Raw genomic sequence first — 27,076 nt, 5'->3', positions numbered from 1 at the left:
AAATATGGCGGGGCCCAGCGCCCAGGAGCAAGGACCAGAACCCACCCCCCAGGGACACGAACACTCCCGGCTCAGATGTAATGTGAACCCCCCCGCCGCGCGGAGAGAGCACCGCCGGGCCCAGGAAGCCGGCACCCCGGGGACACGGCCGCCGTTGCAAAGGGGCCCGTACCCCCCACCAGGGAAGAGGCAGGGGACAGATGGTCCTAGGTCCCACCTTCCTTGCAAAATGTGTGTGCGTGTATGTGTGTTTGAGAGGGTGTGTGTGTGCATGTGTGTGTGTTTATGTTGGAATGTATATATTGAGGGGGGAGGGGTGTGTGTGCTAAGGGGGGTGCAGTTAAAATTGGCGGGTAGGGCACTGAGGGGACATCTCCTGATTACTCACAGTGACGTCCCCTCACCCTCCCCACCAAGGGACCCTAAATGTCTAAGGTGTGGTTAAAATTGGCGGGTAGGGTGCCAGGAGGACATCCGCTGCTTGCTGGCAGTGATGTCCAAGCACCCCCCCTACCAAGGGCCCTACATGTCTAAGGTGCAAATAAAACCGAAAGAGGGGGGGCCCACTCCATACGGCAACCATGGGAGGGGGGCCACTGCCTAGTAAACCCCCCCCCCCAAGGCTCATCGCAGGCTAAGCCCCCCACCCCCTCACCCTATTATGAGGTTATATGAGGAAGGGGGTAAGTTGGGGACAGCTGGTAGACTGTCCCCCGGTGGTCAGACAGCTGCCCCCCCCCCCCCCCCAGCAAGGGGGCCAGGCCCACCCAGCCCAGGGGCCCCACCCCCGGAGGCGCCGACACCCCAGGCCCAGCACCACCCCCCCCCCACACAGAGAGAGAGGAGCCAGAAAGCGTCGGCCCCCCCCAGGAGCAAGCCCAGGCCCCCACCCCCAAACGCCGGCCCCGGAAGAGCTCTGGTCAGGCCTCGACGGGACCGAGGCAGCCGACCGGCCGGGGAAACCGCCGATGGCCTCAGCGGAGACCCCGACCCGTCAACCCCCCCTGCCCCGTACCAATAGTGCCCCCCCCCCTCCCCCAGAATGCCCCCCCACAAGGCAGGGCCGACAAGACCCCCCACCCCACCACCCCCCAGACCCCGCAGCCAAAGCGGATGACACCCAGAGCGACCGGGGGCCCCAAGAGGGCTGTCCCGTCCCGCCCCAGAGCCAGGGAAGGGCCGATCCCAGCCCCAGGTGTAGGTGGGAAGCCCATCCAGCGCCGCTGGGCCCCCCCCCGAGCAGCGCCCCCCGCAAACCCCCCCCAGCACAGGCAAAGGGACCACCCCCCCAAGCCAAGCCAGACCACCACCCCACCCCCCCACCACGCACCCCCACACCCAAGCCCAGAGGACCACGCAGCGCCCCAGCCCGCCCAACCCAGGCGCCGGACCCGACCCCCCGACCAACGGAGCCCCCACCACCCCCCGCCAGGCACCGGAGGCCCCGACCCCCACCCCAGCCCACGGCAGAAGGGCAAGGAGCGGCGACGACCAGGCCCCCCCCCACCCCCTAAGTCACGGAGTTAGCTATGGGAGACCAGAGAGACTGAGCTCTTTCAAAGTTACTTGAACCTTGGGCTGACATTTTTTCCAAGCTGATATGATCAAGCAGCAGATTTCTGTGTTGACTTATATTTATATTTTTCTTGCTTTTCCAATTTATTAAAATAGTTTTTTTAGCAATGCAAAGAGTTATGAAAATGATAGAGCCTAATCCTCCTTCTACATCGATGGCACTCATGTCACCAAGCACACAAAGTGACGGTGAAGCTGTGATTGAAACCTTAAGCCAGACTGATAGATCGGCACATACCTGCTGCCAGAGAGCCTGGACAGGCGTGCAGAACCACAGTGCATGCATGTAATTGTCGGGTAGATTACTGTCACAGTGCTGACAAATGTCTGAGTTACTGAGACCCATCTTGAACATCCTCTGTCCAGTGTAGTAAATTCTGTGAAGAGTTTTGAAATGGATTAGCTGCAGATTTGGACTTTTTGTCAGTTTAAAGGTGTTTAGACAAAGTTCTGACCAAAAGCTTTCATCTGTGCTGATGCTCAAATCCGCATCCCATTTTGTTGTCGGAAGTGAAATATTATTATCTAAATTACATAAAAGTTTGTATATTTTGGAGAGAGTTTTATTCATTGTGAAATTGATCAGAGTGGTAACTACATCTGGTAGCTTTAAATCGTTGTCTCTGTATTTAAACTTTTTAGTAATAATTGATTTAAGTTGCTGATATTCCAAGAAGTTATATATTCCATGTTTGTCTTGAAGTTCCTGGGGAGTTATGAATCTTCTATCAATAATTATGTGCTCTAGTTGTTTTATGCCCCCTGCTTGCCAAGCTGGGAAGTGGATAATCTTTTTGTTTATGAGGATGTCTGGGTTGTTCCAGATGGGTGTCATTTTGCACGGTTGAATTGATGATTTTGATATTTTGAGAAATTCCCACCAGGCTGTTAAGGTGGCATTTATATTGGTACTTTTGAAACAATCCTGTCTTTTAACTATTTGGCTGATAAATGGAAGATCTGACAGGTTGATCTTTCCACATAACGCCTGTTCCAAGTCTAACCATGAGTTGGTTTCTGGATTATTTTTTAACCATTTTAAGATGTATTGTAGTCTATTTGCAAGAAAGTAATTGTGGAAATTAGGTAATTCTAATCCTCCACAGCTTTTTGCAGATTTTAAAGTTTTTAGACTAATTCTTGCAGGTTTATTGTTCCATAGAAAGCTTGATATGGATGAGTCTAATGTTTTGAACCATTTTAATGGCGGCTGTGTGGGAATCATTGAGAATAGATAATTAACTTTGGGTAAGATTTTCATTTTTACCGTGGCTACCTTGCCCATAAGGGACAGAGGCAGGTTGGTCCAGCGTGTTAGATCGTCCTGTATGTTTTTCAGTAATGGGGTGTAGTTTAGCTGCACCAGTTCTGATATTTTGGGGGGAAAATAAATACCTAGATATTTTATATTGCCTGATTTAACTGGTATTGTGGGTCCTTGCTCCGCATTACTGTTCAGTGGTAATAAAACAGATTTATTCCAATTAATGGAATAGTCTGATATAGAAGAGAATTCATTAATGATTGTTGCCGTTTCATTTACAGAATGTATATTACTTAAAAACAGTAATATGTCATCTGCATAGAGACTAATTTTATGATGGCTGTGTTTGGTTTTAATTCCTTTGATACTCTCATTCTGTCTTATTGCTGCAGCTAGAGGCTCGATAAATATTGCAAAAAGAGAGGGGGAGAGTGGGCAACCCTGTCTAGTTCCTCTTCCAAGAAAAAACCTGTTGGAAGTCTGTTTATTAGTTCTAACTGATGCATTGGGGTTGTGATATAATATTTTGATCCAATTGATGAATGATTCTCCAAACCCAAACTTATGGAGGGCAGCAATGAGGAACTTCCAATTTACTCTATCAAAGGCTTTTTCAGCATCCAGTGATAGTATAGTCATTTCCTGGTTTTTGATGGTGGCAAAGTCTATTATGTTAACGAGTCTGCGGACATTGTCATCCGAGTGTCTGCCTTTGATGAATCCAGTTTGATCAAGGTGAATTATGTGAGGAGTGACTTTTTCTATTCTCTGTGCTAGTGCTTTGCAGATAATTTTTACATCTGCATTAATTAAAGAAATGGGGCGATAGCTTGAAGGACTCGTGGGGTCTTTGTCTGGTTTTAGAAGAAGGATAATGTTGGCAGAGTTCATGTTAGGTGGTAGAGATTGGCTTTCATTGATAAATTTTACCGTTTTATAAAACGTTGGTGCCAGTTGTTCCCAGAATTCCTTATAAAACTCTGCTGGAAAGCCGTCGGGTCCTGGTGCTTTGCTGTTAGGCATAAGTAACAGAGCTTCATGAAGCTCAGACAACGAGAGCGGAGAGTCTAAATTTGTGATTTGATCTTCGTTTAACTTGGGCAGGTTTATATTGTTAAGAAATGAGTTGATGCTTTGTTCTGATGGATTGATCTGTGGAGTGTATAAGTTTTGATAAAAGTCTTTAAACGCATTATTAATTTTTACCGGGTCATGGGTGACATTCCCTGTTTTGTCCATAATAGAAGCGATTGTTGATTTTTCTTTATTAATTTTAAGCTGATTAGCTAGAAATTTGCCAGATTTATTCGAGTTTTCATATCTTTCCAGTCGAAGCCTTTGTATCTGGAATTGTGTTTGTTTATTGATGATGTCATTAAACTGCAGCTTTAAATTTTTCAGGTCGCCCAGTATGTGTTCCTGTGCAGAAGCAGCATAAGCAGTCTCCAGGGTTTTGATTTTATTTTCTAATTCTAATAAATCTGCTTTCTCTTTGCGTTTTTTATGCGTTGAATAAGAGATGATTTTCCCTCTCATGACTGCTTTTGCTGTTTCCCAAAGAATACTTGGTGATATTTCAGAAGTATTGTTGAATTCTAAGAAGGTTGCCCACTGTTTTTTAAAGAATTCAATAAATTCCTGGTCTTTTAACAGAGACGTATTAAATCTCCAGGTTGAACCTGAGGGTGTGGGTACTTCCCTTGAAATAGTAACAGAAACTGGTGCATGGTCACTGATAATAATTGGATGAATGTTGGAACTTTTAATTTCTTTCAAAAGGGAGTTACTGACTAATAAATAATCTAAACGAGAGTGTGAATGATGAACTGGAGAGAAAAAGGTGAACCCCTTAGTGTTTGGATGACAAGAGCGCCAAGCGTCGCAGAGACCCAGATCATTCATGTACTGCTTTAGAATACTTGCAGACTGCCATGTACGCTGGTTTGCTGCTGTGCTGAGTCTGTCAAGTTCAGGGTCCATAACAAGGTTGACGTCTCCTCCTATAATGATTGTGGAGTCAGAGTGAGCTGAGAGTGAGGTGAAGAATCTGTGAAAGAAGGAAGAGTCGTCAACATTCGGACCATAGATGCTGGCGATGCAAAAGTCTTTATTCTGAATGGATATATTAATGATTACAAATCTGCCTTCTGGGTCAGTTACTGTGTCCTTATGAGTAAATGTAACATTTTTATTAATCAAAACTGCAACCCCTCTTTGTTTGGAGTTGAGACTGGCAGAATACATAACTGGATACTGGGAACAGCACAGGAGATTACCAGCTGATAAAGATAAATGGGTCTCCTGCAGCAGAGCTATATCTGCTTTAAGATCATTCAGGTGATTTAACACTTTCAATCTCTTTGGCCCAGTGCCAAGTCCACGCACATTCCAGCTAACGATGTTAAGACTGTTCATAGCTGTTCTAACCGGGAGAGTGCAAGGCTAAATAGTGCGTGTGCCCGTCCGTGTGCGCGTGCCCGCTGTGCGTACCTGCTACACTGACAAGCGCTGTGCGTAGGAGGTGGACATGTCTTGGCTGTGAGCTGCATGTTACGTGCGTCCTGTGTGAGCCTAAGTGAGGTTTTTGCAGTTTGTCAACGTGTGTGTGCGGGATTGCGTGTGCATGCTCTTATGCGCGCTAGTATGCGCGCGCGCCCGTTCCGTGCATAAATAAATACTCACCGTGGTTGCGTTGACTTTACCTGATTCACATATGAGGACATGGGAAGGGGGGGGGACAAGAGAAAAGAGAGAGGAAAAGAGAAAGAACAAAAAACAAAAACAACGAAACAACAACAGAAACATGAATGTGAGAGAAAGAAAAAACACTTTTCCTGAGAGGTGTGGATTATTGATGATCCGATTATTTCCTATTCAATTAAATAAGTTTGCGGGTTTCTTCTGGGCGGCGCAGATGTCAGTGCACCTCTGAAAGCCTTCAGCACAGCCAGGGTGTTACCTCTGGGTCCCGGAACAGCTTGCCATTCACAAAAAGTTTATCAACGGCAACCACCGCGCGTGCTCCAGCAGACAGGTGCTTCCTCCTCAGCGGGAAGAGGATTTTCCGCCGGCGGAGGATCTCGCCTGGAAACTGATCATTCACGCTGTAATGTGTGCCTTTCAGCTCGCGTCCTCTGCTTTTTACCTGCTCCTTTTGTTTATAATGTTCAAATTTAGCAACAATAGGACGGGGACGCTGATTGTCCGGCCTTTTCCCTCCGAGCCGGTGAACCCTGTGGAAGGAGATCTTCTGGACTTCCTCCTTGGGGATCTTCAGATGGTCTTCCAAAAAGGACCTCACCGTGGCCTCGGGGACTTCTCCTGCCTCCTCTGGAACCCCGGAGATTACTAGATTGTCCCTCATGCTCCTTGACTGAAGATCCAGGAGGGTTTCCTTGATTGATCGGTTCTCCTCGGAGAGACGAGCGGTGTCGCTGCTCAGAGTCTTGACGGTCTCTCTGAGGGCCTTGTTCTCCTCTGCGAGCTCCCGCACCTGCTGCTGGCTGAATTCCAGAGACTCCCGCAGACCTTGAAATTCTCTATGGAGGATCTCCAGCAAGTTGAGGCGGCCATCAAAGCTGGAGAGCTTTTTATCAATCGAGTCCAGGATATCGCTCACGCCGCTGCCTGGAGAGGACGCAGCCCCGGGAGAGTCCTCAGGCCGTCCACGCTTGGAGGAGGGGGTGGTGGTGGCGGTTTTGGGTTTCACCATGACGCAGGTATTGTAGCACTCGTCGATGTATTTCTCCAGGTCCTCCAGGCTGACAGAAGCTTAATACTCTTAACAGGTTATGTTAATTTGCCGGAAATATTTTAATATGGCGGAAAAAATGAAAACAAGATCGAAAATGTTTGTTCAAATGCTTACGCGCCGCCGAGTCGACTCACCACACTCGTCTCGCTGGGTCTCGCGATACTACAGCATCCCACGATACTACAGCATCCCACGATGGCCCCGCCCTTTTTGTACTACATTTGAACTGTACTGTAACGATAAACAACCACTAAACCTGTCTGCTCTATGCTGCTTCATGGTCTTACCCCCCCCTCTCACTACCCCCCCCCCCCCCCCCCCCCGACATCCCTCCCTCTTCTTCCCTTCTTTCCTTTTCCGTCCGGTCCAACACCAAAGACCAATTACAAAAGGGGTTTGTTCAGTCATGCCTTTGGTTTGTCTGATGATTAATAACCCCTCTTGTTAAAGTAAAATATGTCCAACACAAGAGGCCCTCAGCTCTCATCTGCCTGCCTAGCTGTTGGACAGGACAAGTAAAAAAAAAAAAAAAAAAGAGTCAATAGCATATATTTTGTGGGGAGCCTTCTTTTATTGTTCTCCTTCGTGCGTAAAACACAACATGAATGCGCGCCCACACTGCCCCCTCATTCCCCACCTCGCTGCACGCGCTCTCTCCTCTCTCTTACACACACATCCACATCCCCATTCCACAACAGTGGGTCCAGACGATCCTGGCTCCAATGCTTTCTTAAAATGAGAAGATTGTAATTGTGCTGTTTCCTTTGTGAAAATAAATGTAATAATGCAAAAAGAGCTCTGCTGTTGACAACACTGTTGTTGACATCCATTGTTAACGTTAGCTACTTCCGCAAACAAGCTCAGCACACTATATAATACGATCTCCATTATTCCAAAATTCAGTGCAGTAGAAATTTCCCAGAAGTCTGTGAAAAACTAGCATGCCTGGATGCTCACTAGATTGGCAAATATAGACCAAATTGCATTGCGTTTCAACAATTTTGTGTATTTTAATTTAGTTTTTTCTAAACCATTCAGGTTTTCAACTTAAGAAAACATTGGATTCATAAAAAGTCTTGATAAAATGTTCTAATTTATTAGGCTTTTACTTTGTTAAATCGGTGATGTCATACTATAGTTGGGTGGGAATTCGGACATAACCTCAGAGTGCAGAACACAAAAATAAAGAGAAAGGGAGATTACGCATCTGAGATTACGCAAGACTGCGCATCCGAGAACAGTTTGGTTGCAGATGCAAAAATACATTTTGAAAGTAAACATTTAATATTTACATTTGCAACTTGGAAAGTCTTGTTTTCTGAACATTTTTTTTGCTATTTGGAAAGTTTTGATTTCAAAAATGACTTTTGTTCTCATTGTAGTAGCACAAATATTTTTTCATACAATTCTTAAATATTTTGGAGGTCCAGACATGAAGCCGGAGCTCCAGGACCATCACATTCCTCAGAACTTCCTTCTGACTAAGAAGCTCCAGGACCACCAGCACCTTCGTCTGACCTTAAAATGTAAATGTGCACATTTATATCTATTTTTTTTGTCAGAATACTGGTAGTTCTAATTTTACTTTTCCCCCCCAAAAGAGATGGTGGAAGCTTTCATCATCGCTATTTCAAAATAACTCTATAGTGACTGAAGAAAAGACAAAGCAGACTTAGCTTGATACTTTGCTCAAAAAAACAACAAAAAAGCCAGGAAGCAGACATTTTGAGGACAGCACACTGTGACTGTTGGCTGTGAATATTGTGTATCATTTAGTGTATTGCTGATAAGCACAGGGCTTGGAGAATTAAGCATTATTTTAAGTGTTTGAGTGTTTCTGCTTCTTATTGCAGTTATTGGTTTATTGGATTTTCTTATTTAAAATAGCCAGTTTTTATAAATACTACATCTCTTTTGTCTATTAACATGTAGGAGATTATTTTCCTTGTATTATTTATTGTTTTATTTGTTTAGTGAGTTAAACATGCCCGAGTGGTTTAATTTAAGAGCGGTTTGTTTTACCCGTGAAGTGTATTATGTTGTGCCATCTTAGTAGATCATCTAAAGGTTTGGGAATCTCTTCATCACAGTTTTACCAAACACTGTCTTGCCTTGGGTTTCCACAAAGCTAGAAACAGGTCTGCTCCCAGCTACCCTCCACTATCAGGCGTTTCTTTGCTCTTCAAAGGTCCAGAATTCACAGAAACTGTAGAGCTCTTAAACAGAAATGGAAACGGTTGTTTTGCCACTCTGTAAACTCTGACAGCCGCCATGTTAGATATGATTGGAGCAGCGGTTTATTTGGCCTCCAAGCTTTAGCCTGCAGCTGAGACCAGGCGAGCTGCAGGTGTCTGCTAAGCTCTCGTCTCCTGAATGCTCTGAAATTTTATCAGAAATATTTCTCTCGTTTTTTACAAAAATGGATCTGTACGACTTTAGACGCTCCAGACTCCCTCTAGAAAAATGTTACTTCCAGAGCCTTCTCAAGACCAGACTTTGGAAAGCACAGTTCCAGCTGATGCAAGTTGTTCCAAGTTGAGGCAACAAGTTTAAAGGTCCTATACCATGCAAAATCCATTTTTTGAGCTTTTAAGTGTATCATAATGTTCACTCTTCATAAAAAAAAAACCTAAAGCGGTATTTGATCCATTCTCACATTTCTCAGTATTCCTGTAAAAACCTGCACGCTGACCACCAGCCCTTCCTAACCCACGAAAAGAGTTGGTTGTCACAAGCTGAGGTTGACAAATGAGAACAACCCCTTCCAGGAAGGGTCTGTGCTGCCAGCACCGTCCCCAGGCTGACACAAATGTTCTTCACAGAGCTAGCAGTGATAGGCAAAAACGCTTTCCTTTTATGTACAGAACATGCACATCCATTTTTGTGCAGATGTTGTTTATTTTCGTTGGCAAAACTCAGACATGCTGCTGAGGCTGACTCTAGTATGACATCATGAAATGAGCGGTACCCACAAGGAGCAAAAGGCTGGACTGAAAATGACTCATTTTTCATTTATAAAATCTTTCTTTAGTGTTCCAAAAGTAGGATATCATCCTATACATGGATATGGTTTACTATAAAAGGCTTAAGAATACCATGACATAGGCCCTTTAAAAACATTCGACACAAATTCAATAAAAAAAAACGTGTAACACTAGAAACAGTGGTTGACACAACAAGCTTTTCTCAAGCAGACTAACTAATAAACACATACAAACCAGAATAACAGGAACAGATGAAATGTGTGGAACCCTTTTGTTGGGATTCAACTGTCCTTAGATCCACGGGCCGAACACTTGACTAACCCACTAAAAGGCCAGTCACTTTTAGAAAAGACAAAACAAAAACGAGGCCGGTCCGGAACTGGGGTCTGTCTTTTTGTGCAACACAACAACAGTAAAATCTTCATTAACCCTTTTTCTATCCTAGGCACTTTAACATTGGGAGTTGGGTCATCTAGACCCAACTCCCAACGTTGGGTCATCTAGACCCACTAGACAGTGCTCTGAACCTTTTTTCTTCAATGATTTGTGATCTTCACTGGTGTCCATAGATTACATGAAATCTTTCCACCTTTATCCACCTTTGTCATGGTAGGAAGAACACTTCAATGTACGGGGGGGGGGGGGGTCATCTAAGATAGCACAAGGGTTAAAGTGACTAAAGACAAAATGTGGAGAAAAGCTCTTATCCACTTTATAGTTCAACTACAGGTCCATACTTACTGACGACTAGGCCTGCACAATATACCGCAAATTTACCGTTATCGCAATATCAAGCTGTGCAATATGCATATCGCAAAAGACTGCAAATTTGCAATAAATGGTTACCTTAGATGTGGCCAAACAATCTTATAGCAGCTTGAAGTGTTTAATGGATTGAAAGAATCCCTTTCTGCATTTGACCAATCAGATGGACCCTTTCACGTTGTTAACTAATCGGATGGCGCCCTATTATGTTTTAAGTTCGCCTCCTATGTCAACAAGGGTCATTTGTAGTATAATTTTTAAGCTGTTGTAATGGAATGGGAATAATATTTTTGGTTGTTTTGCTAATTGTTTATATACCGCAAATTATATCGTTATCGCAATATTAATCACTGATATTGGATATCGCGAGTTTTCGTCATATCGTGCAGCCCTACTGACGATCCTCTTCAAGCCACACTAAGGGTCTCAGCTGGTTCTTCTCAGCTGTGCGAGAGAAGCGCTGCCAAGTGTCCAGCAGTAAGAAGAAGGCAGGAGAAGCCGTGTTCAGAAGAAACCGTTGATTGATTGGAAATAGCTGTAAAATGCAACAGTTCAAATTTAACAGTGTTAACTGAACTGTGTTAATAAGGACGTTTAGATCTGAAACAGTAGACATAGAAGACTAATTAAACAGAAATGTATTAATGATTTATTTAATTTTACTTTGTTTATGTAGTTGTTTATTGAGAGTTTTATTAGTAAATTTGTACAGAACACATTTAAAAATACAGGAGGTTTTATAGTACAGTACATGTTCCAAAGAAATTTACTAGCAAAGAAAGAATGTACCCAAGAAAGTTATACAACTTGTTCATACCAGCGCCCTTGTTCATCTTAATTTTATTATTTTACTTTATAACACATAATGAGCATATTGGATCTTTTTAAATTTCTGATTCAGATATGCATTTGCTCCCAGACACCCACATAGACATATATGTAAGTACATTGGACAGAAGTTCATGTGGTGAGAAGTTCAAAAATGTATTAATTGATTCCAGTGGTGTCAAATTCATCTGATTCATATTCAACCTTATACTTATTACTGACTTTAACTTGTGGTATTTAAAGAAGTTGCTATTTCTTGTTCTATATATTCCTTCAAGTTTTCAAAAGAGACAAACGTTTTCTTGTGAATTATATGTGTAATTCCTTCAGCCTGGCCGGTTGAGAATTTAACTACTTTCTTATTTATCAGGATGTCAGGGTTGTTCCAAATGGATGTCAATCGCTCGGTGTAGAAGTGGAAATAGTCATTTGAAGGAATTCCCACCAAGCTGTTAATGTAGCTTTTAAATTAATGATCATGACCGGCTCGAATAAAAGCCATGACTAACAAGAGGGAGACTGAGTAAGCCTTAACAAAAGTTTATTTGAAACAAATATTTAACCAAATCTGAGGAAGGGTGAAGGGTTGGTAGAAGGCAGCAGCGTCAGTTGCCAGGTGGGTGAGAGAGAGAAACGCCACGACTCCCAGCAGCTTTAATACCATCCCTTTTAAAGCACACATACCACTTAATGGAACTGCTAATAAATGGAAGATCTGACAGTTCAATCCCCTCACATAATGATAGATCTACATCCATCCATGAGTGAGCTGTTGTGTTGTTATTATACCATTTTAAACTGTATTGAAATCTATGAGCAAGGAAGTTGTTGTGGAAGTTTGGAAACTCTAAGCTAACAAGAGATTTGGCTTTTTCAAAGTTTTTAAACCGATTCCTGGTGATTTATTTTTCCATAAAAACTTGGATTTGGACGTATCTAATGGTTTAACCATATGGCATGGGGGTTGAAGTTAATTTTCTGTAGTATTTTTATTTTAACTGAAGCTATTCTGCCTATGAGTGATATGGGCAGTTTTACCCATCGCTTTAAGTCATCCTGTACATTTTTAAGTGACGGTATATAGTTTAATTGCACTAAGTCTGATAGACTAGATAAGTAAGTGATGCCTGAATATTTCATATTCCCTCATTTTAATGGTATATTAAAAGTTGGCTCCATATTACCACTGAGTAGTAATAGCACTAATTTATTCCAGGTATTGAAGTACTTCGAGATGAATGAAAATGTTTCAATAACTGCCACTGCTCTAGGAATTGAGAATGCTAAGTTTTGGAGAAAGAGTAAAACATCGTCTGCACAAGACTTATTTTGTGATGGATGTGTTTCGTTTTAATTCCCTCTATATCTTCATTCTGTTGTATGGCCCCAGCTAAAGGTTCAAAACTAAATCTAAGAGAGAGGGGGGCAGTGGACAACCCTGTCTTGTGCCTCTTTGAAGGGCAAACATGTCAGATGTCTCTTCATTTGTTTTAACAGATGCACTTGGAGTCTAATATAGAATTTTCATCCAATCAATAAATGAGTTTCCAAACCCAAATTTATGCAAAACAGCAAGAAGAAACTCCCAATTCACCCTTTCAAATGCTTTTTCAGCATCTAATGAAATTATGTTGGCTTTCTGTTTTTTAATAGAGGTAAAGTTAATTAAGTTTTTGAGTCTATGAGCATTTTTGGCTGAATTTCATCCTATAATAAATCCAGTTTGATCAGATTGAATTATTTGGGGAGTTTTCTTCTCAAGTCTTCTAGCAAGAGCTTTACATATGAATTTTAGGTCTGCACTGATCAGATGGGACGGTAGCTGGAAGACAGGGTGGGGTCTTTATCCAGCTTCAAGAGAAGAAGAATATTAGCTGAGTTCATATTAGCTGGTATTGAGTTGTGATCTTTAATAAATAAACCATTTTGGAAAAACTGGTGCTTATCAAGAAATGATTTAATTCTCGCTTCTGGTGGGTCAATTTGTTATGAGTGTCAGTTCTTATACAATGTTTTGATGATCATGAGTAATATTTCCAGTTTCTTCCCTGATTGAGGAAATTAGGATTTTTCCCCCATTATTTTTTAATTGATTAGCTGAGAATTTACCTGATTTGTTTACTTCTTCAAGTTTTTTCCTATTGAAGTCTTTGTACTTGAAATTAGTTTTTTATATCAATAATATTATTTAATTCTAATTGAAATTTATATATTTATTTATCCAAATGTATTTTCTTCCAGGATGTGCTCATGTCCAGGAGCAGCATAAACATCTGGAGTATTATTTGTTTCTATGAAGATGTCCCACTCCCTTTTAAAGAAGTTAATGAAGTCTTGGTCTTTAAGCAGAGATAAATTAAACCTCCAGCTTTAAAAAGGTAGATTAAATATTTTCCTGGAAAAAGTAATGGAGACTGGAGCGTGATTAGTAGCTGCGTTTACATGGAAAAAAGTAATCGGAATGAACGCCTGATCGGTAGAAAGATTCTTCATGTTCAGAATACTCTGCCCTGATCAGACTCGTTTGGATCAAAATTTCTTTCCGATGGAGATAGGTGGGTTATGCTGATTGTTGATCCCATCGTGTTCCATGTAAACAGTTCATTCCGATCGTGCGTCACTTCTGCTCTGTTTACGTCAGGCATAGACGATATTTCGCTCCAGAGAAGCTTTGGAACTCAAACAGGACCGACCGGCTGCTCCACAGACGCCCTGCGCTCCGCCCTCGCCCCGCGGGCTCCTTGCCTCTCCCTTCCCTTCCTCGCGAGGGGGGCGCTGGGGAGGAGCTCTTCGAGCCCACTGACGTCCGGGCCCTGTGCGGTCCGGGCGTGGCTGCCGTTGGATGGAGCGAACCGTGTCTCTGAGCAGAGCAGCCGGACTTATAGCTTTGTGTTTGAGGGAGGCGTGATACGTGTGTGAGGCTTTGGGACTGCCATCCGTCACGTAGCTCTATGTGAACGAGCAGACGAATTCAGGAGAACCATGTCTGCCGTCTCCGAGCAGAGCTCGGGTCTTCAGCTCGCACAGCGGCTTTGGGGGCGGTGTTTGAGCTTTTCAAAGCAGAAATGTGGCTCAGTCCTTAGAAACTGTTCAATCAATCACCTGGATTTGTGTTTCCAGTTGTGTCCCGACAAAATAAAGGCGGATGTTATTCCCACATATTTGAGTGCAGCCAAGATGCAGATATAGGCTGTATAGCTGCATGGATTTTGTGTTCATCCAGGCTAAATGTTGTTGTTAGTGCGTGTTAGCCCTCACCTAATCCTTCTTCGGGCTTTGTTCTTTCACAAAAAAACACTGACCACACATGATGAGCGAACAGGTGCTTCATAATATTCATAACAATAACAAAAGCACGTTTAGAAGATCATTTCCTATATTACCGAGCTGCCAGATATCTATGTATGTGGCTTCTCAGCTGAACTCATTTCCTCTTCCAGTATTTTCAACACTACTGCGCATGTGCAAATGATATATTCCGACCGAAAGTGTGACCATGTGAACGTTGTTCTAATTGGAAAAGGTTTTTTTGGGCCCATGGACACGGTTGAATTATAATCCGACCATTGATCCGATCAAGATATTTTGCCCATGTAACCACGGCTACTGATTACTATTGGATGTATTGGAGTATCTCTAAGTCTAAGATGTTGTGTTGTGTTAGTTAAATGGGACTCTTGCAATAAAACAACATCTAGTCAGACCATCATCTATTCTATAACATGTATTGCTTGCTTTAGATAAAGAAAAGAAAGAGAATTATCAAGAACATGTTAAAAAAAAGGTATCAGAGCAAGAACGGTTATTCTGACCAATAGAATGACTGAGTGATTGTTTATCACTCTATGGAAGTGTATGGGATTTAGGTTTCTTGGAGCCAGCGAGTACTTCCCTTTTGAAATGCGAGGGAGGAGGGCCTTGACAGGGTCTCAGTAAACGAGATATACCTGCTCACAGAGCAACTAAGCTGCTCGCGCCGTTTAGTTTTTTCTCAGCTCGAGGAGGACAATCCTTCATTTCTTAACACGTGATTAACAGTGTTGAAAGATGTTGGCGTTGGTGCATTAAAAGTGACAGACCTAGCTGCTAGTAACATGCCATGCAGAGGACTGAATGGGTGGTTTGCATTGCCATTCAGATCATGCAGGACAATACTGGAGACAGAGCAGAGCGGCTGTACCTGAGTCAAGGTAACCAGTTCAAGATCGACCCATTGGAATAAAGAACGGGATACACGTCAAAATAACAAGTATTGGCCAAATAATCAGCTCTGACCAACAATCGGTTGACCACTTGATCTGGGCTCCAGTCAGTATTCTCCACATGTCAAATCTGAGTCAGATTGTTTGAAAAAGCAGGTAATGAATGTTTTCAGTTTGGACAAAAATCCCTAAAAGGTCATTGGATAAGAACATTAAACAGCATTCAGAGGAGGTGATCTCTGCATGCTTTAAACACAGTAAGCTATTTTTAGATGAAGGCTTTTTGAAGTTTTGTAAAAATGTTTTGTTTCTGTGTCTCAGATCCATGTCAGTTTTCAGTTCCAAACCCTCACTTGAACCCTAGTTAATGTGTTTACAGCGAGTTAAAAACAATAAGCTTCTGTTTGTTTCTTCTGTGTGCTTCTTCTGTTATCTCAGACACTAATTGAAGCTTCTCCTTCTGCAGATCATCTGCTTTTCTCAAATGAATGGAGATGCATTAATGTCATAAATGAGGTTGTTTAGTTTCTGGTTCAAACCCAAAGAGAGTAAAAGCCGCCGTGACGCTTATTAATGGACATTTCTCTGAACTTTTATTGTCTGGTCACTTCCACAGTCAGCACTGAGTGAGTCCTGCGGTCTGACCACACGCCGCTAATGTACCCTGAGCTTCATGAAATCTTCCGCTGCAAAGCCATTTCCTGTACTGATAAAAACCCTCAGGGACAGGCGGAGATTAGGTCCCGCACCCCCAACCCAACCAGCTGGTTCAAAAAACTCCCAACCAGTTTCCAAACAGTCATCTTTGAATGTCAGCAGATCTCTGTTGATTTGAAAAGTCACTGCAGAGAGCTGTTGATTCTGTAATGAAGTGGACGTGACATGCACGATTGCATAAGTGTGTAACCTCACACACCAAACGCACACAGATGCCGAACCACAAACACACACACACAAAAAAGATCTCCATTCTTAAATGACTTTTTATGAAAGTAAGCAGGAAGAAATAGGAGACACTGAGATGTCAGGAGTTCTAGTTTATTTTCATTTTCTCATCAATAAGAGCAGAGACAAAATCTATGCAGATGTTTGTCCAGGGGACACAGTCTTTTCAATCTGTAAACCTTTGACAGGGAGGGTTAGTGAGACGCATAATACAAAAACAACCTCTATCATCTCATCTACAAAAATACATTTAAGAAGCATTATAGTTTGGTTCTCCTGTGCTCACCTCAAAAATGTACATCAGAGTTCAAATGTGTGCAACACCATCCGTGGGCAAACCACTGACAGCTAATGCAGGGAGGTGGGGGCTCTGCTGTGACTGACAGCTGATGATTAGATGATTGCGTGCTTGTTTTTATTAATTTATGACCAATATCTGATGGTCCCAAACGGCTCAGCTGATGCTGCATTCACCACATTGAGCCTGTGGTGTTCACACAGGACACGCACTAGACAAGCAGGGAGGGGGTTCTTCTTCTCTTGTTTTTCTACGGTTTACTAGTGGTTGTCCTCCACATACAGTTGGAAGTGGCTTGGTGCGAAATGCTGAAGCGAAGCAAGATCCACGTCTTGTGAATCTCACTCTAGGATTTTTTCTCACAGCTCTATTCCGATTTATGAAAGACTCGCTGTCACAAAATTCCAGCCGGGCACAGACTGCAATTATTAATTTGTAATCATGTTTATGTTTGCAGCTGGCTGAGTTTTCCATGATTCAAAAAGGACACCGCCCATACGAATCTGAGTCCCTGATTGGTCAACGTTCAGCTGTTCAGCTGGTTAACCTTCCAGCGTGCGATCGATGAGCGCGCAATTTGTAAATATAGCCTGATAATGGCTGTAAGCTAGGGAGAGAATTTAAACTAAGGGATGATGGGAAAGGAGGACAGGCTTATGCCACACCAACAGTCCTGCTCTCTGTAGGAACTATGTCCTAGAAAACAGTTTTTTTGATTTTGCCTAAAAATATTATACTCATAATTAAAAGACCACTAAGAATGCCTATGAAATAGATTAATAGATGACTGGAGAGGGAGTTCTGGCTGCATTCACACAAAGGTGATTTGCATGTCAGTGTTACATCCACCCAATCACAGGGTCCTGTGACATGTTTTAAGCTTTGGTTGCTGCATGTTTCAGGCGTCACTGCGCGTCTAAAGTTATGAACAAAGCTCTGAACTTTGGAAAACAAGACACGTCGTGTAAACCAGTCACAGACCTGATGACGTGATTAGCGGGTGGAGTCCAAAATCAACATGGAGGAGAATCTCACCAGCCATGACTGTCATAAAACGCACCCTAGAGTTATCGGGGTCAAAGATCAGATTATGAGAAACAACCTGCTTTACCAGCTTCAGTCCACAATCACATTCTTTATGAAGTCTGATGACAAAAAACTCAAATCAACATGGAAAGGATTTGTCTTCTTTCTGGGTTTCAGACATAGCTTTCCATGTTTGCCTGAGAATCAAAAGGCTGAAGACAAAGTTGTCCAGTTAAGAAATGTAAGCCTAAACCTAAGAGTAAGAGACTTCAATCTGTGAGCTTACAAATGAGGTTTCACTTCTTTAAACACACAAAAACCCCAACATGCCTTGCTGGCAATCATGGGTACAAGTTTCAACCCAAAAGAAATAGTGGGAGAAACAAAGCCAGCTGCGTGTCCCCGATGTGATCCCACCACCTGAGTCTCATCTACAGCCGGATTGCAGCTGATGAGGATAATTAGCCAAACCTTTTTTTTGTTTTTTTGGAGCTGGGAAGTTTTATCCTTCACTGTTTTCAAACCTTTCTCTGATGAGCAGAAATGAGGTTGGAGTTTTTTTGGAGCATCAGACGGTGATGGTCTCAGAACAGCACCCGTAGGGGGAGGACGGGAGGATACGGGGACGGGGGATGACCGGGGACCGGGTGAAAGGCCGGAACAAATGGATAAGGAGCAGGAGGATCCAAAAGAGGAAAGGGGAGGGAGGCAAAGAAAGAGGAAGGAGGAGCAGGAGGTGGGTCAAGAGTAAGAGGAGAGAAGGAGGGAAGAATCCGAGGATAGGAGAGGGGAGGGAGGGGTGACGAAGGAGGAAGAAGGGGGAGGTTATGCTGGATGATGGTGTGATGGAAGGAAAAAGAGGAGGAAGCAGAAAAGGGTGTCTGAAGAAGGAGAGGAGCATTGAGAGGGATGCCCTGCTGGGGGAGGTGATGAGGAAACTGTGGCTTCTTGTCAACAAAAAGATGCTCAACCTGTAACTCCTTCTTCCTTTCCCTTTCTTTCTCCTCCTTTGTAATCTTTCTGAACCACTCCTCTTGTCTCCCCTTCTCACACCTCCTGCCCTCCTCCTTCTCTCTCCACTTCTCCACGCTCCTTTCAACATGTTCGGCTTCAGTTCCGCAGTCATTGCTCCAGATGTACCTGCCATTCTGACTGACCCCCCTGGATCTGAAGTCAGAGGTTGTGTTTGTAAGATTGACAGGCCGTCCATCTGTAGTGTCCATGCAGTCCCTCCCCCGGTGGCCGCCTCTGTTTAAAGCAGCTGCTGTGCTCTGGTGTACTGTGCAGGAAGCAGGTATGTGCTGTGTGCTTCTGCAGACGCCATCATTGGGACGTCCATCATCCAGTTCAGCTGTCCCCCCCGTCTGACTCTGCGCCGTGACACTGTTGCAGGGGCAGTTTTCTTCCTCCGGGTCTGCAGAGGCGCTGTCTGTGGTGTGAAGGATGGATGAACGTTGAGCCTGATGGGGGTCTGGTGGGGACTCGGCCTCACTGAGGTCCGACATGAAACCAGCAGCTGCTTCCTGCCATTGCTCTGAAGCAGCGGCTCTCTTTGTCTGTCTCCTTCCTCTTCTCCTCCTCTTCCTCGGCGTTGCTGCTTCCAGCTGGGCCCCCTCCCTCTTTGTGGCCCTGTGGCACATCTCTGAGGCCTCCTCTCTGGGGAAGATAATGTCTGCCGCTGTAATCCTCGACTCACTTTCTTTCTGTTGTGCAAAGCTGCAGGAGGGGGCCCCGTGTCCTGCAGTTGTTGTTTGCCTTTGATTACAGGCTGTATCTGTTGAAGAAGAAGGGACGGGGCTAATCGCTGGATCACACTCTGATGCTCTGTCATGTACAGGGAGAAGATTCATTTCTTGCCGGTGTGCTGTGTCTTGACGGGTAAAAGTAATGCAACTAATCAGTGGTTTGCAGACATGTTCTCGGGTATCCCGCACAGCTCTTATCTGGGTCTTCCTCAGATTCCTCTGCTCCTCATCCTCCTTCTCCGCTCTGGCATCTCCGTTGTCTACAGCTTTCTCGGAAGGGGCTGGTGTATTTTTGGGACAGCATGGCATCTGCACCACAGACTCATGGACGGGGCTAATCACTGAGCTGCATTCTGTGCCCCCGCAGAGGAGCTTTCTGAGCCCACGGCCCCACCCTGAGGCTGATTGCTGTGCCTGATCCATTTCCACCTGCAGACACAGCTGGTTCCAGCGATTACACCCGCTCACTGCAAGATTACTTAATAGCTCGCCCTTCTTCTTGTCATTCCAGCCTGGCCTCTCTCGCTCTGTCTGATCTTCTTTTATCCTTTCCTCCTCCCCCCTCACGTTCCTTTCTTTTCTTCCCACCAACAGATTTTCAGAGAGATTACTGTGCTCCTTTTCTCTCCTCTCTTCTTTAGGGGGGCTCTTTCCTCTCACTTCCTCATCTCTTTTTACTTCAATCATCTCATTTGCGCCCACACTCCTCTGTCCTCTTTCAGAGCCTTTTCTGCCAGCTGCTCTGCTTCTTTTCCTCCTCCTCTTCTTCTTCTTCATTCCTCTCTTACCACCCCCCCTCTTCCTCCCCCTTCTCCTCCATTGGGATTTTTGATGGCCTGCCGTTGTTGCTTTGAGACACTCAGCAGAAATGGGAACAAATTTTAAAGGGCATTGATGGCTGCAGCCTGACCCCACCAGAGTGGAGGGGGTGGCTCTGCGCCTGTCTTCAGGACTTCCTGATTGTCCCCCCCTCTCCTCCCATTTATCTGTCTTTGCCTCTCCTCCCACCGCGTCTCCTTTCCTCTGTTTGCTGTCTGGTTGTTTGATCACAGATGGTTTGATTCGCTGCCCCCCTCCCTGTGCTCTGCCTTCTTTCCCTGCCTCCCCATCTTTGGCCTTGCCATGGGCTCTGAAGTCGTACAGAAGAGGGTTGACACTGTACGAGATGGCGGGGCAGATCTTGGTGTAGTTGATCATCTCGGTCGGCCAGAGAAACACCCGACTGCAATCACGGCTCAGGACAGGGCAAAAAGGCTCCCTGGGGCGGGTTGGAGTGGCAGATACAGAGTGGCGTGTTTTTTCGGCATCAACTGGAAGTGGAAGAACAGCAGAGAGTGATGTTTGAGGATTCTTGACATCTGACCCAAGCAGGTTTGGCTTCGCACCTATCTGACAGTCCAAACCGTCTTCCTGTGCAGACTGTGAGCTCCCCCCATCAGAAACCTGTCTGCCTTCTTTTAAAGGGCTCCCATGAGCACCAGTTCCACCTCCCTCAAAGAAGGAGAGATAGGCTCCAGTCCCATGGGACTGTCCCACAGAAATGGAGCCTGTGGGCCCGGGGGATCTTGTAGGCTCAGGGGCCCTCGTAGGCACGCTCTGAGCTTTAGTGTCCTCACTCTGGCAGTGTTCTGAAGTGAAATGATTCACACCTGCTGCAGCTTTTGTAGCTACTAGACATTTAAGGCCCAGATTGGTTCCTCCTCCCGCTGGGCTTCTGGATCCTTTGGACGTGATTGCAGGTCCGGCTTTTCCAGATAAACTTGGAACAAGTCCAGGCTGCATGAAGATGGCGGCTGCCTGGTGCAGTAGGACAGTGCTCCGCTTGGGCAGGGAGAAGGAGACGGGGCGGAGCCTGCTGCTGCCTGGGAGGGGCATCCTGCTGCTAATGGCAGTGTCTACTGAGCCTGTGTCAGGGGGGTTCCTGCAGTTCCGGGTTATGACAGTTTGGTTGAACAGGGAGTGGCTGGCTGTGGAAGTGGAAGCACAGGGGCTGGCAGCGGAGTGACCTGAGCCCATGTCACAGTCCACTGGTGGCTGACTGCAGCAGACAACGCCAGAGTCCCCAGCAGCATTCTTGTTGTCAGCCTTCATTTGGCGGTAAGTCCACCCAGGGTGAAGCAGCCTGGTTTCCAGTGCCAGGTCCACAGTCAGGAAGGAGCTTTGAGGTTCTGTACAAAAGAAAAGCAGAAAGTGAAGGAAGTGACATTCACAGACTGCAGTAGTAATGTGCAGGACTCAGGAAAACTTTACCCCCACACACACACTCACACTTTTCATTTTAACCCATTTACACAGGCTAGCGGTGAGGTTTATGTCCTTTCGATTTGGTTTGTGTACTGTGGTCAGCTTTTGTGTTTTGGTCACAGTCTCACCTGGTTTCATAATTGTCCACAGCTGTCTTCAGTCTTTCGGCTTCTCCCATCAGGGGTCGCCACAGCGAACAAGTCGCATGGTAAATTTGGCAATGTTTTACGCCGGATGCCCTTCCTGACGCAACCTTCTCAAACCGGGCTTGGAACCGGCAGAGGTAGAGAAGGGAACAGGGAGCAGCCCGGAGTCGAACCCCGGTTTCACGGACGGAAGGCACCGCAAACCAGCACGAGCTAAACTGGCTCCCCCACAGCTGTCTTCAGTCAATCTTCCTTAATGTGTTTAGGAAGTTGAGCTTGGTCATCACCTCTGCTGCTCTCTTTCTTTGTAGCTTCGTCGTCTTTATATTTCTTTGAAGTTTTAACTTTCTGGGACCAACTCTGACTCCTGCATTGTGGGCCCCACATGCAGCAGTTCCTGACGAGCTGACAGATTCAGCTCAGAGCTCCTCACCAGAGACCAAAGCTTTTTTCAAGAAGCATTTTGTAGCAGCACTATCATCCATCTGCTTTGATTATTGATTCCCTTTTTCTTGAGTGACGGTTTTAAGTTCATTTAATATTTTTTTTCTCCGAGCAGACTCTTTCCCCTTAAATCTTTAAGGTTTTTTTTAAGCTAGGATGAATTATGCTGCTCTTCTTTTACTTGTGAGAATACATTTATGCTGAGAATTGACTTTAAACTGAGCTGTCAAAGTCTTCTGCTCCAGAATGAGACTCTATGAAGGATGGAGTGACAGCTAAGACTGTTCCTATAAACCCACAGGAATCAGACTTTGGCTTAGTCTGCGTTTACCTAAACTCTTCCTCCCACCGGTCTGCTCACAATCGGTTTAGCTGTACAGGTCAATGATGGGGCTGTCCATTAAATTACATTTGATGACTCTCTCGTCACCTCACTGAAAGGAACAAAGTTTCTCACCTGAAGAGCTTTGATCTTTGTTCCCAAGTAAAATGAGTAATATGACATAAAGTCATGGGTAAGATCACAGGGCTCTCATTGTGGTCTTGGAATATGAACCAGTGATGACCTTTGCCATCTTCAAAGTCCAAAAGAAGGCCCGTTCCCAGGCCTACACCATTCTTTTCTGTCTCACCATTTCAAAGAATATTATTCTAGAAATGTTGGGGATAGCATAGCCCTGGGGAGGTTCTTCCTGCTTTTTAATTGTATATATTAAAACTTAAAACAAGAACATTTCTAGGTACAGCAGGTGTGTGTGATTATGCAGGGAGGGGTAGATACTGTCCCACAGCAGTGCACATCATGTCTGGGTTTCTTTCTGAGTAATTTCCTGTGGTTAACTTCTGATGCTCTGATTGTCTGTAACCACCCGCACAGATCCTCACAGAAACATGTTTTCTCACCTGAAAAAAAATGTTGGTTTCATGTCTGCATGAGAATTTTCAATTCTGCTGCTGTTTTATGGCAGTGAGGCAGCCAGGATTAGAGGATTCTACAGCAACGCTGTGGATTGTAATCAATTCCTGTTGCAATTTCTGCTAAATAACCGCTGGAAATCATTTATTTATATGTTTAAATACAAACGTTTTTTAGTAGGAATATCCTGCAATTACATCTGAGATAATGCAATGTGAGGTAAAACTGGTCTGTTTGGAGTAACAGCTTTGAACAGCAGCTTGACCAAAACCTTGATGCCTTTAGAGCCACAGAAGAGTCTTAAGCTCACAACAGAGCCAGGAATTCATCTAAAATGTTAAAAGACCTTACTTGAGTCTAGAATTCTGAGATCTTACAAAGGTCTCTGTGTCTCCATGCATCAGGATTTCCCCTAAATAAGTCAGTTGTTAAACTGTCCTACCGAGCATCCATGGCTTTTAAAAAAAAAAAAAAAAACTTGAGGGATTCACTTCCACTCCTTCAGAGTCCTGGATAAAAACACACCGGGGGGTGGGGGGAGGTCATTGTAGCAGTAACGGTGCTGGCTCCTGTAGCTCGCACTGGGACTCAGGCTTCTTCATTTCCATGTTTTCTCTGCTTGCATCCATGGGGCGCTTCCACCTGCTGGACCTGGGCATCCTTCATTTAGTCTCAACTTCTTTTTCCTGCAGAGGTCATCACTGTCGGCCATTTGTGCAGAACCTCCACACATGCAGCAGCATGATGCTGCAGGCGCACTGCTGAATCCCCACAGCTGCAGCTAAATCTTTCTTCACCCAAAACTCCACTCTGAAGCTTCAGATTAGAAGAACACTTACCTGTTTCCAGCGAGGCACTGCTGGGCACTGAATCAGCCCAGTTCTGCTGCAGGTACTGTCTGGACTGATCGGTTGGGTCCACTGCAACAGTGGTGGAGCGGAACATTGGACCAGAACCCGGAGCACTGAGGAGAGAAAAGCAATAGAACCAATATTTATTAGACTGCGGTAAAAGGACAAGAAATAAAGGAGGTGGTGAGGGGGGGTCAGATTACGAAGAAGAAACAAATAAAAGAATGAATCTGAATGAAGGACAAAAGAAATGTTGCAGAGAAAAGAGTTTCCAAGAGGAGGAAACGAGGACTGAACGGGTGGGGGTCAGCAGCAAAGCTGAAATCCAGCAGAAAACCAATTTAGCTGCTCCTCTTCTTTGTTCCAGGAGACAAATAACAAACCTGAAAATGGTGGCTACACAGCTTAGAAGTGAGGGCAGCGACAAGACCAGGCTGCTGTTGGTCAAAAAGGCTTTACAGGAATGCCAAGACATTTCGATAAAGGTCTCTGTTGAAAAGGCAGTTCAGTATGAACCAAAGCCACTGATTCCAGATCAGTTAGTGAAACTAACCAGAATCCCTCTTTTTTTGGTTCATTTATGGTTTTCAGATGGTCACAGCTTACTGCCTGATCTCTTCTGTCATCTTATGTGTCTACGGTTCTTGTCGTGGATAAGTAAAATGTGTCTGCAGGTCATCCATTTAGGATACGGTTAGAAGAGTTTGGTCTCACTGGAATAGTCTGGATAAAAACTAGACTGAAACAGTAGTGATTCTTTTGTCTTTTAATTCTTTCTGCTGGCTGGTAACCCTCAAAGGATCCTAAGGGCAGCAGAGTTTCTCATAAACTGCTGCCATTGGGAATGTTTGCATTCATATTTTGGTTGACTTTATAACTTTTTAAAATGAGGAGTCTCAGATGTTGGAGCATTTTATAGCAGCTGACGAATGTTCAAAAAGGCAGACTTTACAGCAATGTAAAAACCAGTAAGATTTTGGGGAAAACAATCGTTTTTATAAAGTTTGACACCATTTTCTGCCATGGTGCATAGTGGTGAGTTCAAGGACTTGGTTTAGAACGGGAGGTCTCTGCCTTCTCAGTGGCTGTGGAACTTCGCTGACAGACTTGTGTCTGCCCAAGGAGGGTTATCTCCTTTTTCTGGTAAATGAGAGTTTCTGTTTGCTGTCAGTGGGCCTTTGAATATTTCTTTTTGTCAGCGGAATATGACCAGTGCATGCCTCCTACGGAGAAACAGTTGAATAAACGTGATGTGTCTTGACCTTCCTTGTCTCTGAGGAAATCGATAGCTGAGGTCTGCCACCTGTGACTGCACCTTAAAAAGCCAGTCTGTGGTGGAACGTCTCAGCTCACTAGCAACCACAACCAGCCCCTGTATTTGCTCACTTGTGTTTGAGCCCGACCTGTTCCTGTTCCTGCTGATGTGAAGGTGTCATTGCCTTGTGTTTCAAAGGTTTCTGCAGACTGAACTTCTGTTGAGTTTGGGTTCTTCCAGGCTCTGGTTTCATCCCATTGGTGGACTGATGTCACGTACTGGCTGTAGACATCATTAGGAAAATGCAGTCTGATCTTATCTGGCAGTCTTTGAGGAAAAATAAATGAGAAGTGTTTTCTAAAATGTCATGGTGCAGAGTCTGGAGCCATGGCCTCAACCTCTGAAACCCCGTGTCAGCGCTGCGTGTCTGTCAGACCTGTTATCAAACCACCGCCTGGCCCTGCAGTTGTCCAAAGGAGACAAATAGATGAGAGCACTAGGGCACAGTTTGTAGAAATGATAAACCCTGAAAACGCCTCTGGTGCCAATGTTGATGAAATGAAATTATGTTACTTCTAGCATCTTGAATTTTCTGGATGCCATTGCCCCTATGACGGTTAGATTGAGAAAACATAGACAGAAAGCTCCCTGGAGGAACAATGATCTAGTCAGGGCACAGAAACAACAGTGCCGCAGAGCTGAGCGAAAGTGGCGCAAGTCAAAACTCCAGGTTCATTATGAAATGTATAAGGGGGAGTTGTACGCTTACAACCAGATCTTATGCAGAACAAGGGAAAGGTACTTCTCTGAAATCATTGGAAGTTGCAGCAGCAACTCTCGTGTCCTGTTCACAACAGTTAACAGATTAACTAACCCTCCAACCCAGCTACCAATAGAACTGGTTTGTACACCCAAATGTAATGAGTTTGCTGTATTTTTTAATGACAAGGTTCATGGCATTAAAAAAGCCATCAACTCAACAACACATATAACTATCCGATGGCCACCTACTCACTCTAAGCTGACTCACTTTGGACCTGTCACTGACCAAACTGTCCAAGAGACCATCACCCGTCTGAGCTCGTCTACATGCTGCCTTGATGTGTTACCCACTAGATTTCTAAAGTCTGTCTTGAACAGTGTGTTGCCACAAATTACTCAAATAGTTAACATGTCTCTTCAATCTGGAATATTTCCCGAGGCCTTAAAAACTGCAGTCATTAAACCTCTCCTGAAGAAAAGCGGTCTTGATCCCACTGTACTGAATAATTACAGACCTATCTCTAATCTGCCATTTTTAGGAAAAGTCCTTGAAAAAGTTGTCTACCAACAGCTCACTGACTTTCTCTTATTAAACAATTCATTTGATGTTTTCCAGTCAGGTTTTAGACCCCATCATAGCACAGAAACTACTCTTATCAAGGTAACCAACGACATCCGTCTGAACACTGATGATGGCAAAGTCACTGTCTTAATCCTGCTAGACCTGAGTGCTGCCTTTGATACTGTTGATCATGGGATCCTTTTGCACAGACTCCAAGACTGGGTTGGCATCTCTGGATCTGCCCTAAGTTGGCTCAAGTCTTATCTAGAAGACAGGAAATACTTTGTTGAAATTGGGAGTTGTGTCTCAGACTACATGGCCTTGACTTGTGGTGTGCCCCAGGGATCGATCCTGGGACCCCTTCTGTTCAACCTCTACATGCTGCCACTAGGGCAGTTAATACGCAGTAATAACATATCTTATCACAACTATGCAGATGATACTCAGATCTATGTGTCACTGACAACAGGTGAATATGGGCCGGTGGATTCTCTCAACCACTGCCTCCAA

The 27,076-nt window shown here is 44.4% G+C and overlaps 2 protein-coding genes across 3 annotated transcripts in view; one reads left to right on the top strand and one right to left on the bottom strand.

The window, feature by feature from the left end:
* Positions 1-27,076, top strand: part of LOC144984092 (uncharacterized) — a 379,397-nt gene that overhangs the window by 274,560 nt on the left and 77,761 nt on the right. The gene's annotated exons all lie outside the window — the stretch shown is intronic.
* LOC101169346 (uncharacterized) overlaps positions 16,395-27,076 on the bottom strand; it is a 99,787-nt gene continuing 89,105 nt past the window's right edge. For both annotated transcript variants that reach the window (XM_078931641.1, XM_011473278.4), the window contains 2 exons: positions 23,976-24,100; positions 16,395-21,554 (listed from right to left, as the gene is read on the bottom strand). In XM_078931641.1, the coding sequence (XP_078787767.1) occupies positions 18,226-21,554; positions 23,976-24,100 (3,454 nt within the window). In that variant the 3' untranslated portion in view covers positions 16,395-18,225. The remainder of the gene's footprint in view (positions 21,555-23,975; positions 24,101-27,076) is intronic.

The sequence above is a fragment of the Oryzias latipes genome, chromosome 15 (assembly GCF_053564925.1).
Source record: "Oryzias latipes strain Hd-rR chromosome 15, Olatipes_Hd-rR_3.1".
NCBI lineage: Eukaryota > Metazoa > Chordata > Actinopteri > Beloniformes > Adrianichthyidae > Oryzias > Oryzias latipes.
Note: the sequence above shows the minus strand (reverse complement) of the source record. Positions and strands in the feature narration are given on the sequence as shown.